The following is a 12,108-nucleotide window of genomic DNA, read 5'->3' as shown; positions in this document are numbered from 1 at the left end:
GTGATGATTAAGTTAAGTAGTGTTTGTGAAGTACGTCATCACAGCTGCTAACATTTATGAAGTGTTTCCAAGGCATCGTGCTCTTTGATAAACAGCTAAGGTATTATCTGAACCCTCGCGCAACCTGTAGGGCTGTAGAGCAGGAAACTGAGTTTAGAGAGGTTAAGTAACTTGCCCAAGGCCACACAGTGAGTGGGTAGCAGAGCCCACATTCAAATCCAAGTTGTAGGGCTCCCCTGGTGGCGCAGTGGTTAAGAGTCCGCCTGCCGATTCAGGGGACATGGGTTCGTGCCCTGGTCCGGGAAGATCCCACGTGCCGCGGAGCGCCTGGGCCCGTGAGCCATGGCCGCTGAGCCTGCGCGTCCGGAGCCTGGGCTCTGCAACGGGAGAGGCCACAACAGTGAGAGGCCCATGTACCGAAAAAAAAAAAAAAATCCAAGTTGTCTGCTGCCTTCCTAGTGCACATAACAGGCATTCAATAAATGATGGCTCTAATTACAGCCAGTGGTAGCTCCACCAGCAAGTACTGTGTGTCACTGAAGAGTAACTTGGAGTAAAATTTGTCCATTATCCTCATTTCATTGATTCGCTTGCTCAGGGGCCCTCAAATGAGGCCTCGATGTTTGCTCTCCTCCCACTTTCAGAGCCTGTGACCTTCCTGGTGCCGTGAGTGGCTCCTCGCAGCTGCCTCTCCATGGCGGGGGAAGAAGACTTCAGCTGTGCATCTTTATGTGGTGCTTTCTGACCAGCTCCCGGAGTGTGAGCTCAAGCTGTTGGCAGAGCTCCTGAAACGCTCCCGTCACTGACTCAGAGACAGTCCCTTTCGCCTTCCTGCTCCTCTCAAGAACTGTGCTGGGTTGTCACATTGATGGAAGGTCTCCTTGTTCCCTGAGATAATGGAAAATTTTTATCAACCTGCTGTAAAAGAGTGGTTAAAGAATAGGCTTTGGAACCACCTGCTAATGAGCTGGTGAACAGGATACTGGTTCTTGAGAGCAGAGAACATCACTGAGTCTTCTTTGCCCCTGAACTTACGTTTAGCTAAGTGGTGTGTCATTGGTGTGGCTGAGAATATGGGTTCACTGTTGCTTCTGTTTATTTATTTATTTGAAGTGTAATTAACTTACAACATTATATTAGTTTCAGGTGTACAGCATAGTGATTCGATATTTCTATTCATTATAAAATCACCATGATAAGTCACCATACAAAGTTATTACAGTAGTATTGACTATATTCCCCATGCTGTACATCAGGGGTCCCCAACCCCCGGGCCACGGACTGGTACCGGTCCATGGCCCGTTAGGAACCGGGCCACACAGCAGGAGGTGAGTGGCGGGTGGGCGAGCGAAGCTTCATCTGTATTTACAGCCGCTCCCCATCGCTCTCATTTCCGCCTGAGCTCCACCTGCTGTCAGCATTATGGTGAGTGGTATAACTATTTCATTATATATTACAACATAATAATAATAGAAATAAAGTGCACAATAAACGTAATGCGCTTGAATCATCCCGTAACCATCCCCTCCTCCCACCGTCCGTGGAAAAAATTGTCTTCCAAAAAACAGGTCCCTGGTGCCGAAAAGGTTGGGGACTGCTGCTGTACATTACTTCCCTGTGAATTATTTATTTTATGACTGAAAGTTTGTACCTCTTAGTCCCGTTCACCTATTTTGCCCATCCCTCCACCCCTCTCCCCTCTAGCAAACCACCAGTTTGTTCTCTGTAGCTATGAGTCTGTATCTGTTTTGTTATGTTTGTTTGTTTTGTTTTATGGCTGAGTAATATTCCACTGTATATATACCACTTCTTTATCCATTCATCTGTCAATGGACACCGAGATTTCTTCCATAGCTTGGCTGTTGTAAATAATGCTGCGTGAACCGTCCTGTGGCTTCATTATTCTTAAGAATGTTGCCTAGGGGCTTCCCTAGTGGCGCAGTGGTTAAGAATCCGCCTGCCAATGCAGGGGACACAGGTTCGAGCCCTGGTCCGGGAAGATTCCACATGCTGTGGAGCAGCTAAGCCCGTGCGCCACAACTGCTGAGCCTGCATTCTAGAGCCCGTGAGCCACAACTACTGCAGCCCGCAAGCCACAACTACTGCAGCCCACTTGCCTAGAACCTGTGCTCCGCAACAGAAGCCACCGCAATGAGAAGCTGGCGCACCGCAACAAAGAGTAGCCCCCACACACCACAACTAGAGAAAGCCTGCACGCAGCAACAAAGACCCAACGCAGCCAATAGATAGATAGATAAAAGAATCTTGGCTAATGCTTACTGAGCACTCGTTGCTTACCAGGATCTATGCTAAGCCTTTTGCATGCTTTATATCATTTGATCCCCTAAACCAACAGACCTTTCTGCAATAATGGACTGATATCTATATCTACACTGTCCAGTACAGTCGCCACTGAACATTTGAAATGGGGCTAGTGCAACTAAAGAACTGGATTTTTACTTCTGTTTAATTTTAACTTTAATTAAATCCAAATAGTCACATGTAGCTAGTGGCTGGCTGTATTGGACAGCTCAGCTCTAAACTATCTTTTGAATCCATTTTACAGATGAGAAAAAAATGAGGGTTAGAGGGTTAATTTGCCAAAGCTACTCAGCTCTGTAGTAGCAGAGCCAGTCTTTGGACCCATGTTTCCTGTCCAGAGCCCTTGCTTTTCACCACCATGTTATACACTCTTTCTATTATACTTTTTGCAGAAATTGTCTCCTGGTTAATTGTCTCCTGGTTACAGACTGTTCCCTAATTCTTAGTACCATGTGTATGTATGCAGCCTCTCCCCTTCAAATGTGAAAGACCTATCCAGAGAAAGCTGGAAAACTTACCAAGTATGTAAAAAAAGACATGCATAAATGGAAAAAAAAATTCCATGTTCGTGGATGGAAAGACTCAGTTTTGCAAAAATACCATTTTTCGGGCTTCCCTGGTGGCGCAGTGGTTGAGAGTCCGCCTGCCGATGCAGGGGACGCGGGTTCGTGCCCCGGTCCGGGAAGATCCCACATGCCACGGAGCGGCTGGGCCCGTGAACCATGGCCGCTGAGCCTGCGCGTCCGGAGCCTGTGCTCCGCAATGGGAGAGGCCACAGCAGTGAGAGGCCTGCGTACCGCAAAAAAAAAAAAAAAAAAAAGAATGGAGTGGATCTGTATGTAATGATATGGAAGTATACGTTTGACGTATTGGAAGAAACATTGGATCAATTAGACAAAATAGTCTAGAAAAATGACTTATTAAATCTTTTTCTATTAAGGAAAAGTTTTCAGAACAATGAGTACAGCGTGATCCCATTTCACTTTTTTTTCTTAAGTCTATGTATGCAGGAAAAGAGTTGGGAGGGCACACACACAGGCTGTTCCCACTGGGGGACAGGGGAGAGGAGGTCTTTACATTTATACACACTTGCATGTTGCTTAAACTTTTACAATGAGCAAATACTGCTTTCAGAATATTTATTTTTTAAGGTATCTTGACCTGAAAAAGGAGTCCGAGTTCCAGCCATGGCTCCCTCACTTAGCTGAAAATCATAGTGAAGAACTTAACCTTTGTTGGCCTTAGTCACCTTCTCTGTTTAAAAATAAATCAGGGGGCTTCTCTGGTGGCGCAGTGGTTGAGAGTCCGCCTGCCGATGCAGGGGACACGGGTTCGTGCCCCGGTGCGGGAAGATGCCACGTACCGCGGAGCGGTTGGGCCCGTGAGCCATGGCCGCTGAGCCTGCACGTCAAGATCAGTAAAATTTTAAACTTTTCCATGTTTTTCAAGCATGGTGGGTGTGGCTACTTTTATAATCAAGAAAATAAATAAGCCTCTGTTTTCCTTCTTTAATAAGGGAGTTGTACTAGTTCTCTAAAGATCCTTCCAGTTCTAACATCTAAGAATCTCTGATCTCAGATTTACTTGGATTTTGAAATTAAAAACAAAAAAAACAAAAAAAACCTGGCCCCCGACGTCATGGTTCTCAGTACTAAGCCGTGCAGGCATACCTTCGGCCACTGCAGTTTTCGTAGGCTCTTTGCTCTTTCTTTCAGTTCTAGAAACCTCTCCTCCTGGGGCTCTGTTTTGCCTGCCTCTTGGAAGGAGGGGCAGACCCTGCAGGACCGAGGCCTGTCCGGGGCCAGCAGGGCTGCTGGGCTTACTCCAGGCCACAGAGTAAGAGAAGCTATTTTTGTTGTGGGAGCTGCATTGTTGGCTTCTCGCCAAGAGCGCGTGCTTGCGGGCGTGGTTGATGTGTCCTGTCTGCTGCTGCTGTCTCTACCACTGCTTCCAGAAAATACCTGAGAGCACGTTTCCCCAGAACCAGGAGCTTAAACCTGAGACGGGTGTACAGGGATGGGTGCTCTTTTTTGTGTGTTCTTCCCCTTCTGGACATTAGAAGGGCAGCAGCAGACCAGAGTGTGGCCCAATGAAGTGGGAAAGACTTTTCTCCCGGCGCTTCGCCTGACAGGGCCCCCTCCTCACTGTGGCTGCAGAGAACTCAGTCCTGATCTGGGCTTTCTTGGCCTTAACAGAGCTGAGCGAGCTGCCCTCACCTCCGTCAGCCTGCTGGGGTTTCCTCAGGCTGCAGCTCATCTCGCCTACTGGCCAAATCTCCTGTTTTCAGTCCAGCCTGGGAACAGTGTCCTTCTTGGTGTGGGGCTTGACCTGAGCCTGGCAAGGTACCTGGATCCTTATCCAGCCTGGCCGGCTTCCTCAGGTAAGTCCAGCGTCCCATGTCAGCCTCTGGCAAGAAGGCCGTTGGAGCAGGTGCCCACGTCCATCAGCCCTTAGTTTGTGCAGAGGGACAGCTCCAGGCCGGGCCACCGTGTGACCAACTCCAGGGGCGGGGCAGGGGGATTTACACTGGGCACTGAGTGTTCATTTATATGCGTAGCACTGTAGGTAGTGCCCCTGGAGTTGTGTAGCTCGGCGGCCCTGGCTTGAAGCCTGGTACCACCGGACACCCACATCATAGACCATGAATTCCTCACCAGCATCGAGCTGTCATCGTGCCAAGCACTTACTGAGTGCCTCGTGGGGACTGGGCTCTAAGTGTCCTCCTGTGCCTCTGGAACATGCAGTATAGGATAAGCAGTTGGTGGAGGCAGTTTGAGGTCGACTCTCTGCTGGTCAACACAGATACATCCTTTGACTGGTTTTCTCAGCTCCCTTCTTGATTCCAGAACTTCCATGGCCCTCCTCTTTATTACCCATTTCTAATCTGGGGGAACTGCCTTTTTTCCCTTTCAGTTGCAGAGCTACTTTGCTGCATGTGAAGATGAGACCCCTGCCATCCGGAACCACGACAAGGTCCTGCAGCGTCTGTGTGAGCACTTGGACCACGCCCTGCTCTATGGGTAAGGAGGTGGCCTCTGGAGAGGACAGTACAGAGCAGCAGGGCAGGACCCCGAGCCCGTGAGTAGCCCTCAGAGGGAAGTCCCTAGCCTCGTCTGCCTTTTATTTCTTCTTTCCCTTAGCAGAAAACGATTTGTCTCACTCAGGTGGGCTGCAGACTGTCTGGGGTTATCCCAGTAATCCGTCTCTGAGCGGGCATGAATGACTGGGGAAAGGATTAGCGACAGATGAAATGATGGTGTGAAGGCCTGGTGGCTGCCTGGGGGTCCCGCTGGGAATCCCTTGCTTTCAGCCTTGGGCTTCCTCCTGACACGAAGGCTGGTGGACCAACTGACTGCAGCTTCCCAGGGTGGCCCCGTTTAGGTCATAGCAGCTCCTGTCCTGTTTTCTCAGACTGCAAGACCTCTCATCTGGCTACTGGGTGCTCGTGGTGCATTTCACCCGGAGAGAGGCCATCAAGCAGATCGAGGTGCTGCAGCACGTGGCCACCAACCTGGGACGCAGTGAGTAGTACCGGGGGGACTCGGCGACGGGACCAGTCCCGCCCTCCCTGTGGGCAGCTTGGGGCTCAGGTGTGACCTCAGGGTCCGCCCGGGAGGCCGAGTGCCTTGTGGTGTCCAGTGGCGGAGGCTGGTTAAAATGCCAGCGCCCTCCACAAGGCCTCTCTTCATCCCGCACATGACATTTGGCCGGAGCATCGTGGCTGTGAGGAGGGAAAGTGAGATGCTGAAGAGAGCGGGGCTCCTACCAAATCCCAGCCCGAGCACCTAGTGGGGGGGGTCTCGCCTCTCTCCCTGAGCCAGGGTCAGTGTCAGCTACAGGATCAGTGAAAAGTCCTTGCACTTCTCAACCCATCTGGAGTTTGCGACCTGCCCCGTTCATCCAAGTGTCCTGGCCAGTTACAGGCTAGGGTCTGACGGGGAAAATCAAGGTCTCAGGGTGCGGTGCTCCGTCAGGAGAGCAGGCTGCTGGGGCGCTGGCTCCCCTCCGCCATTCTTGCTGCCCTTCCCGCCCTTGCTGGGCCAAGGAAAGCCAGCACCCCTTAGTGGCTTACTCCTGCCCTTTGTCTGCAGGCCGGGCCTGGCTGTACCTGGCCCTCAACGAGAACTCCCTGGAGAGCTACCTGCGGCTGTTCCAGGAGAACCTGGGTCTCCTGCACAAGTACTACGTCAAGTGAGTGTCCGGAGCGCTGTCTCACGCCGCTCCAGGGCGCCCGAGCCCCGTCCCAAAGTCTCCCGTCACACGCAGACACCGCGCTGTGGCACCCCGAGGCCTAGCCTGGTGGTGCGTGCTGAGGACACGATGATGGCCAGAGGGCCAGTGGAGCTTGCCTGTGCCGGCCCTGGCCGGGTGTGCTGGTTCCGGCCGGGCTCCTGGGAGCGGTTTGGTGCCTAGTCGGCCCCTGCCCGATCCCCCACCCAGGCCTCAGTCCTGACTGGAGGCTCAGCCTCTGCTGGGGTTGCCGTGGGAACAGGGGATTTAGAGCAGCTGCCAGAGCTGCTGCGGCCCCGCCCCGTATCTGAAGACACAGGCAGGGCAGTAAAGTGTCATACGGCCCCGAAGTCAGCCGGAGAGCGCTGGAAGGGGGTGGGTGGAGACACAGGCAGGGCAGTAAAGTGTCGTACGGCCCCGAAGCCAGCCGGAGAGCGCTGGAAGGGGGTGGGTGAAGACCGCATCAAGCTTGGGGTGGAGGGATGCCACATGTCTAACCTCAGCGCAGCTGGCTTGCGGGGGAGGCGGGGCCGCGCTGGTAACCAGACCCAGAACTACCCTCGCCCCTTCCCGTGTCTCGCAGGAATGCCCTGGTCTGCAGCCATGACCACCTGACCCTCTTCCTGACCTTGGTGTCTGGGCTGGAGTTCATTCGGTTCGACCTGGACCTGGTGAGACGCCACGGCTCTCGCTGCTCCTGGGGGCAGAGGGGCGGGCGGGTTGGGCGCGTGGTCCCGCTCAGGGAGCCTGACGGGTGTGACTGAGTCTGAGCGCCGTCCTTTCCGTTCAGGTGAGGGAACAGCTCAGGGTCTGACCAGTGGAACGGTGTGGGGTTGAGGTGATTCTCTCTTGGCCAGAATTCCTGGTTTGGGGGACTCCTTCCTGTCTCTCTGTCCCACATTGGAGAAAAGCCGCATTGCCTGGAGCATTTTAGCACTGGAGTATTCTCCTTCGTGATCAGGACGTGAGTCGTCGTCGAGAGACGAGGCAGGTTCATCCCTGTGCCTCCCGGGATCCTGCAAGCCTCTCAGCTCCCTGCTTCCCGGCCTCCCTCACGGTCACGGTCACGGTCACGCACTGGAGAGGTGCAGGGCGGCCCAGGAGCTGCAGAAGCTCCTCTGCGGTCTTGTCAAGATGCGCGCAGCCGCCCCGTCCTAATTGGGTCACCAGCCTAGGTCCCAACCCCGGCAGCACAGACCGGAAGAGGAACTTGGCTACTGAAAAGTAGTAGAAACTGGAGCAAATGAGCGACTCTAATATACAAGAGGTCAAGGAGGGTCAGAAGGCCCAGTGGGCACTGTCATCTCTGGGCCCCAAGTCCACAGCCTTACAAACCACAGCCATTCACAGTCCTCCTTTGAACAGCTTATTTCTGGATTTAGCACCTTAAGGACATAGATTTCCAAAGAAACACCGGCCTGGGAGGGTGTGAAGGCAGATCCTTGGAAGGCCGTGCCTTTGGGTCCACCCAGGCCTCCCATCACCCAAGCCTGCCTCTCCCCTTCTCTCCCCAGGACGCCCCCTACTTAGACTTGGCCCCCTACATGCCCGACTACTACAAACCCCAGTACCTGCTGGACTTTGAAGACCGCCTCCCCAGCTCGGTCCACGGCTCGGACAGCCTCTCCCTCAACTCCTTCAACTCCGTCACCTCCACCACCCTGGAGTGGGACGACAGTGCCATCGCCCCATCTAGTGAGGGTGAGTGCCCGGGGCGGGGAGGGTCCGGCCTCTGTGGCGAAACGGATTTGGAGCCGCGTAAGCCTGGCTGAGGGGAGTCTTTCTTGGCTGGTTCTGGTCCAGTGGTGGAAATTCGGAGTTAAACGGGGCCAGTCGTTTCCCAGATCTTCACTTCCCCAGAGTCCCTGTGGTGGCTCAAAAACTGATACTGGGGGTAAAACGCCAAAGTGAGATCTTACGAATGTTAGACCCTTTTGCAGAAACCTGTAGCCATATGCCCAGGGCCGTTCTCTGAGGTCGGGGGGATTAGCAGGGCAGCCTGGAAACTCTTCCTGACATTCCAGGGGTGAGTGCCACCCACTTCGGGGGAGTTCATCCTACCCTCGATTTTAGGTGGAAAGAGTCTATAAGCGACCCCTAGAAGGAGGAGGGAGGACCCGATGGGTCTAAAGTTTGGAGGAAGACTCGCCCCCCTTTCCCATGGGTCCATCGATTTCCGAGTCCCTCCCGTACCTGCCAGCATGTTGGAGGTGTTCACACTCATCACACTCATGCCATCAAAGACTGAAAACGTCCTCACGCCTGTAGGTCATTTGTTATCTTGGTCCAACAACTGGTTGGAACAGCCTGATTTCTTCCAAACCTTCGGCCTCCGTGTTCATCTAATAAAACTGGCTGTTTTCCCCCCCTCGTCGCCTGTGGGGACCAGAGCTCTTCATTTATGGGACCCCACCTGCAGGGAAGGGGCTCCAAGCACAAGTTCAGCCCCAGGGACTCCCTACAATTGCATTAACATTGAGACCTTGACCTTCTTCTTTCTTTATTTCTGCCTGTGCTGTGGCGCTATGTCCCAGGGAGGGACATAGACCCGCTGTTAGCAAGGCCTGTGTCGCTCGTTGTAGAAGCAGGAGATGGCAGCTCAGTCTCCTTGGGTTGGGCTCAGGGGCTTTCGCCAGAAGCCAGAGGGACAGGCCTCAAGGGAGCTGCCAGATTGCCCAGGGAAAGAAGTGTCCCCTTGAGCCCACCTCATCTCAGCTGCTGGGGGTGGAGGGAAGGAAAGCAGGGACAGGAAAGGAGGTTAGGTACAGGGGAGCCATGTCCTTCTGGGGTTGGAACCGATTGCCCCCAGGTCTTTCTAGCTGGTCAGAGGCTACTGGGCCAGTACCGGAGCTGAGAAGGAGCTGGGGTCCTCAAAGTTCCCCTGATGTTGTCAGATAAAATGTAGAAAGTTTAATTTTTCCTCTCTTGTTTTCTCCCAATGTCTCCCACCCTGTTGCCCCCACCCTCCCTGCCCTTCCACTGCCTGTGTTTCTAATCTTCAGTTTTGTCCCTCATTTTTATAGATTATGATTTTGGAGATGTGTTTCCAGCAGTGCCGTCTGTACCCAGCACAGACTGGGAAGGTGGGACAGAGTCCGCTGTTACCCTCTTTTCCTGTTTTGCAACGTTTCCATACCAAGCTTGCTGCATGATTCAAAATCAGCTCATTATTTATAATAATGTCAATGATCATAATAAAGCCAAGTTTGGTGTTCTGGTAGATGGAATTCTGCAGTAGGAGAACTTGACCTTGAGTCCTAGGCCAACCCCTTCTCCCAGTGCAGGACTCCTGCCTTTATGCAGTGGCCCTGTGGAGTCACTAAGTGCCTGCGTTTCGGGGACACAGGGATCACCCTTCCTGACTCCAGTGCCAGTCGATGCACCAGATGTGCGCAGGGAAACACTGCCTTTGAACATGTGGGTTGTAGGCTCCTATTCAGGTCAGATGCGCTTCTGTATCAGAAGCATCAGGAAGCAAAGGCAGAGGGGCTCGATTCTGTTCTTAATGGCTTCCCCTCGGGTGTTTTTGAAAGAGACTGAGGTCCAAATGAGGTAAATTGCCCTGGCATGACTGAAACTCCCTCTAGGGAGATTCTCTTTGAAGTTTTAAGGCCGACTAAAATAAAATCTGTCAACCCTCCCACCCTGTCCACTAGGTGGCAGCAATGCTTGGGCATTTTTCTGCTGGTGACGCCACTTCTGGGCTCGAGAACAGTCATGAGGATTCCTGGGATCATTCCAAGCAGAGGGCATGTTTCTGAGAAGGTTAATCCTTCCTCCTTAAAGCTGAGGCCATAACCAGACCCGCCTTACTAAACAGCCTCTTGCCCTGTGGGCCACTTCCGCCCAGGATGGGGGCAGGGGGGCAGCCTCTGGAGGAGGAGGTGCCGACTGGTCACCCAGAGCCGCGGGACGGCGGTTCTCCCTGCTGCTCGGAGCTGAGCCCCGTGTTGTTAGAGCCGCCATCTGATAGATGATCTTTTCCCAAGTAACGCAAGTGTGCAATAGCTTAAGTTAGAGGGAAGATATCGCATTGGGAAAAATAAATTATGTCATCTGGCCAACAGAATACCATGGAAGAGTCCCCCGTTTTAAGTTAAGATGAGCTTGAAATCCAGAATTCCATCATAACAACATCATTTATCCTTTCAGCCTCTCTTCTCGCAGCGCACATGCTGGGCATTGATTCCGCCCCCCTCCCCCCTAACAACTAACCTCCTCCTGACCCAGCTACCTGCTGCCTGTTGCAGTCACTTCACAAGCAGGGCCTGAGCCTCGTCTGCAGCCCTCCAGAGCTCCCTGTGGCCTGAGAACTAACAGCCCAGTCACACTGCTTGCTCGGGCCGGGCCGGGCCGGGCTCCAGGGCGGGCTGAGATTGTCCCAGCAGCCATCTCCTGCTTTCCTGAGTCCCTAGAGCACTGAAGCCTCCCTGAGCCGGTTCTGGAAGCTTCCTTGGGGAGGCTTTGTCTTCTCCTCAGACCTGGAGGAGAGCAGGATTTGGAGGGCAGCTCTGGGCCCTGGGGTGGGGACTGGGGAGGCCTTCCCATGGTCCTTGGCTCATTTACATAACTGGGGGGTAGGGACTTCCCTGGCGGTCCAGTTGGTTAAGACTCTGCGCTCCCACTGCAGGGGGCACGGCACGGGTTTGATCCCCGGTCGGGGAACTAAGATCCCGCGTGCTGCTGCGCAGCACAGCCAGAAAAAAACCAGAACTGGTGGGTATCCCAGCCTTGACCCCCACCACGTCCGATGGTCTGCTTGCCCACCTCTTGGGACCCCCTCCCCAAGGGGGATGTAACCGCACATCTCGGGCTGGACCAGGAACGCGTGGGCTTGGCAGGAGGCCTCTTTCACGCTGAAGGGCAGGCTTTTCTGCGTCTGAGAACCAGGGTTCTGGCTGGGGTCCCTGGACATCTGAAGACAGTCTCATATTTCACTAGTGTCTTTCTGGCAGAGCTGGGAGTTGCTTTTTGCTCCCTCATTTGTCCTTATATTAAAAGACAGTGTACTTCTGATGATGTGCTGCGTCAGCAGACAGCTGCCCAGTGGTTTCCAAGATCCACTAAGCAGGTTGGCCCTTCCAGGTGAGGCTGAGGGTGGGAAGCATGTTTGCCACGTCTCCTCTGGCAGATAAAGGCCAGCAAGATGTGTGCGAGCTGCAGCTGGAGCGTGAACATCCTGTGTGCTTTGCCGTTAACTGTCACCCAGGCTCTTCTGCCAGCATGGGCGGCCTCCCATCTGCCACTGGATAAACACCCTATGTGCTTTCATGCTGACACTCCCTCCCCTCTGCGTCCCGTTCCAGTGACCTGGGATGGATGGTTGGAGGTGAGGGCAGCCATTAAACCAGCTCCTCTCTAGAGGGGCTGCGTCATCTCCCGGGGGGAGCCCTGGGAGAGAGTGTGCCCAGAGAGGACCAGTAGGCAGGCTGAGGTTTGGATGAAATGGAGTTCTCAGCACCCGCCTTAAAGGGGTGCCCGGTGGGATATCGAAGGAGAAGGGCCCACAAGGCATCTGTGGCGGCGAGGGGCAGCCGCTCTGCGCACCTTTCTTTC

The 12,108-nt window shown here is 53.7% G+C and overlaps 1 protein-coding gene across 3 annotated transcripts in view; it reads left to right on the top strand.

Annotated features, from left to right (window-relative positions):
• The window catches only part of PLEKHM2 (pleckstrin homology and RUN domain containing M2), a 38,009-nt gene that overhangs the window by 16,597 nt on the left and 9,304 nt on the right, over positions 1–12,108 (top strand). Inside the window, exons 1-7 of one of the 3 annotated variants that reach the window (XM_060310773.2) lie at positions 3,142–4,702; positions 5,236–5,400; positions 5,734–5,843; positions 6,414–6,513; positions 7,136–7,223; positions 8,067–8,253; positions 9,576–9,635. In XM_060310773.2, the coding sequence (XP_060166756.1) occupies positions 5,264–5,400; positions 5,734–5,843; positions 6,414–6,513; positions 7,136–7,223; positions 8,067–8,253; positions 9,576–9,635 (682 nt within the window). In that variant the 5' untranslated portion in view covers positions 3,142–4,702; positions 5,236–5,263. Of the gene's footprint in view, positions 1–3,141; positions 4,703–5,235; positions 5,401–5,733; positions 5,844–6,413; positions 6,514–7,135; positions 7,224–8,066; positions 8,254–9,575; positions 9,636–12,108 lie in introns of those variants that run through there. The other 2 variants (XM_030877649.2, XM_060310775.1) reach the window with 2 other exon arrangements.

This window comes from Globicephala melas, chromosome 1 (assembly GCF_963455315.2).
Source record: "Globicephala melas chromosome 1, mGloMel1.2, whole genome shotgun sequence".
In the NCBI taxonomy this organism is placed as follows: Eukaryota; Metazoa; Chordata; class Mammalia; order Artiodactyla; family Delphinidae; genus Globicephala; species Globicephala melas.
This window is presented reverse-complemented; position numbering and strand designations above follow the sequence as displayed.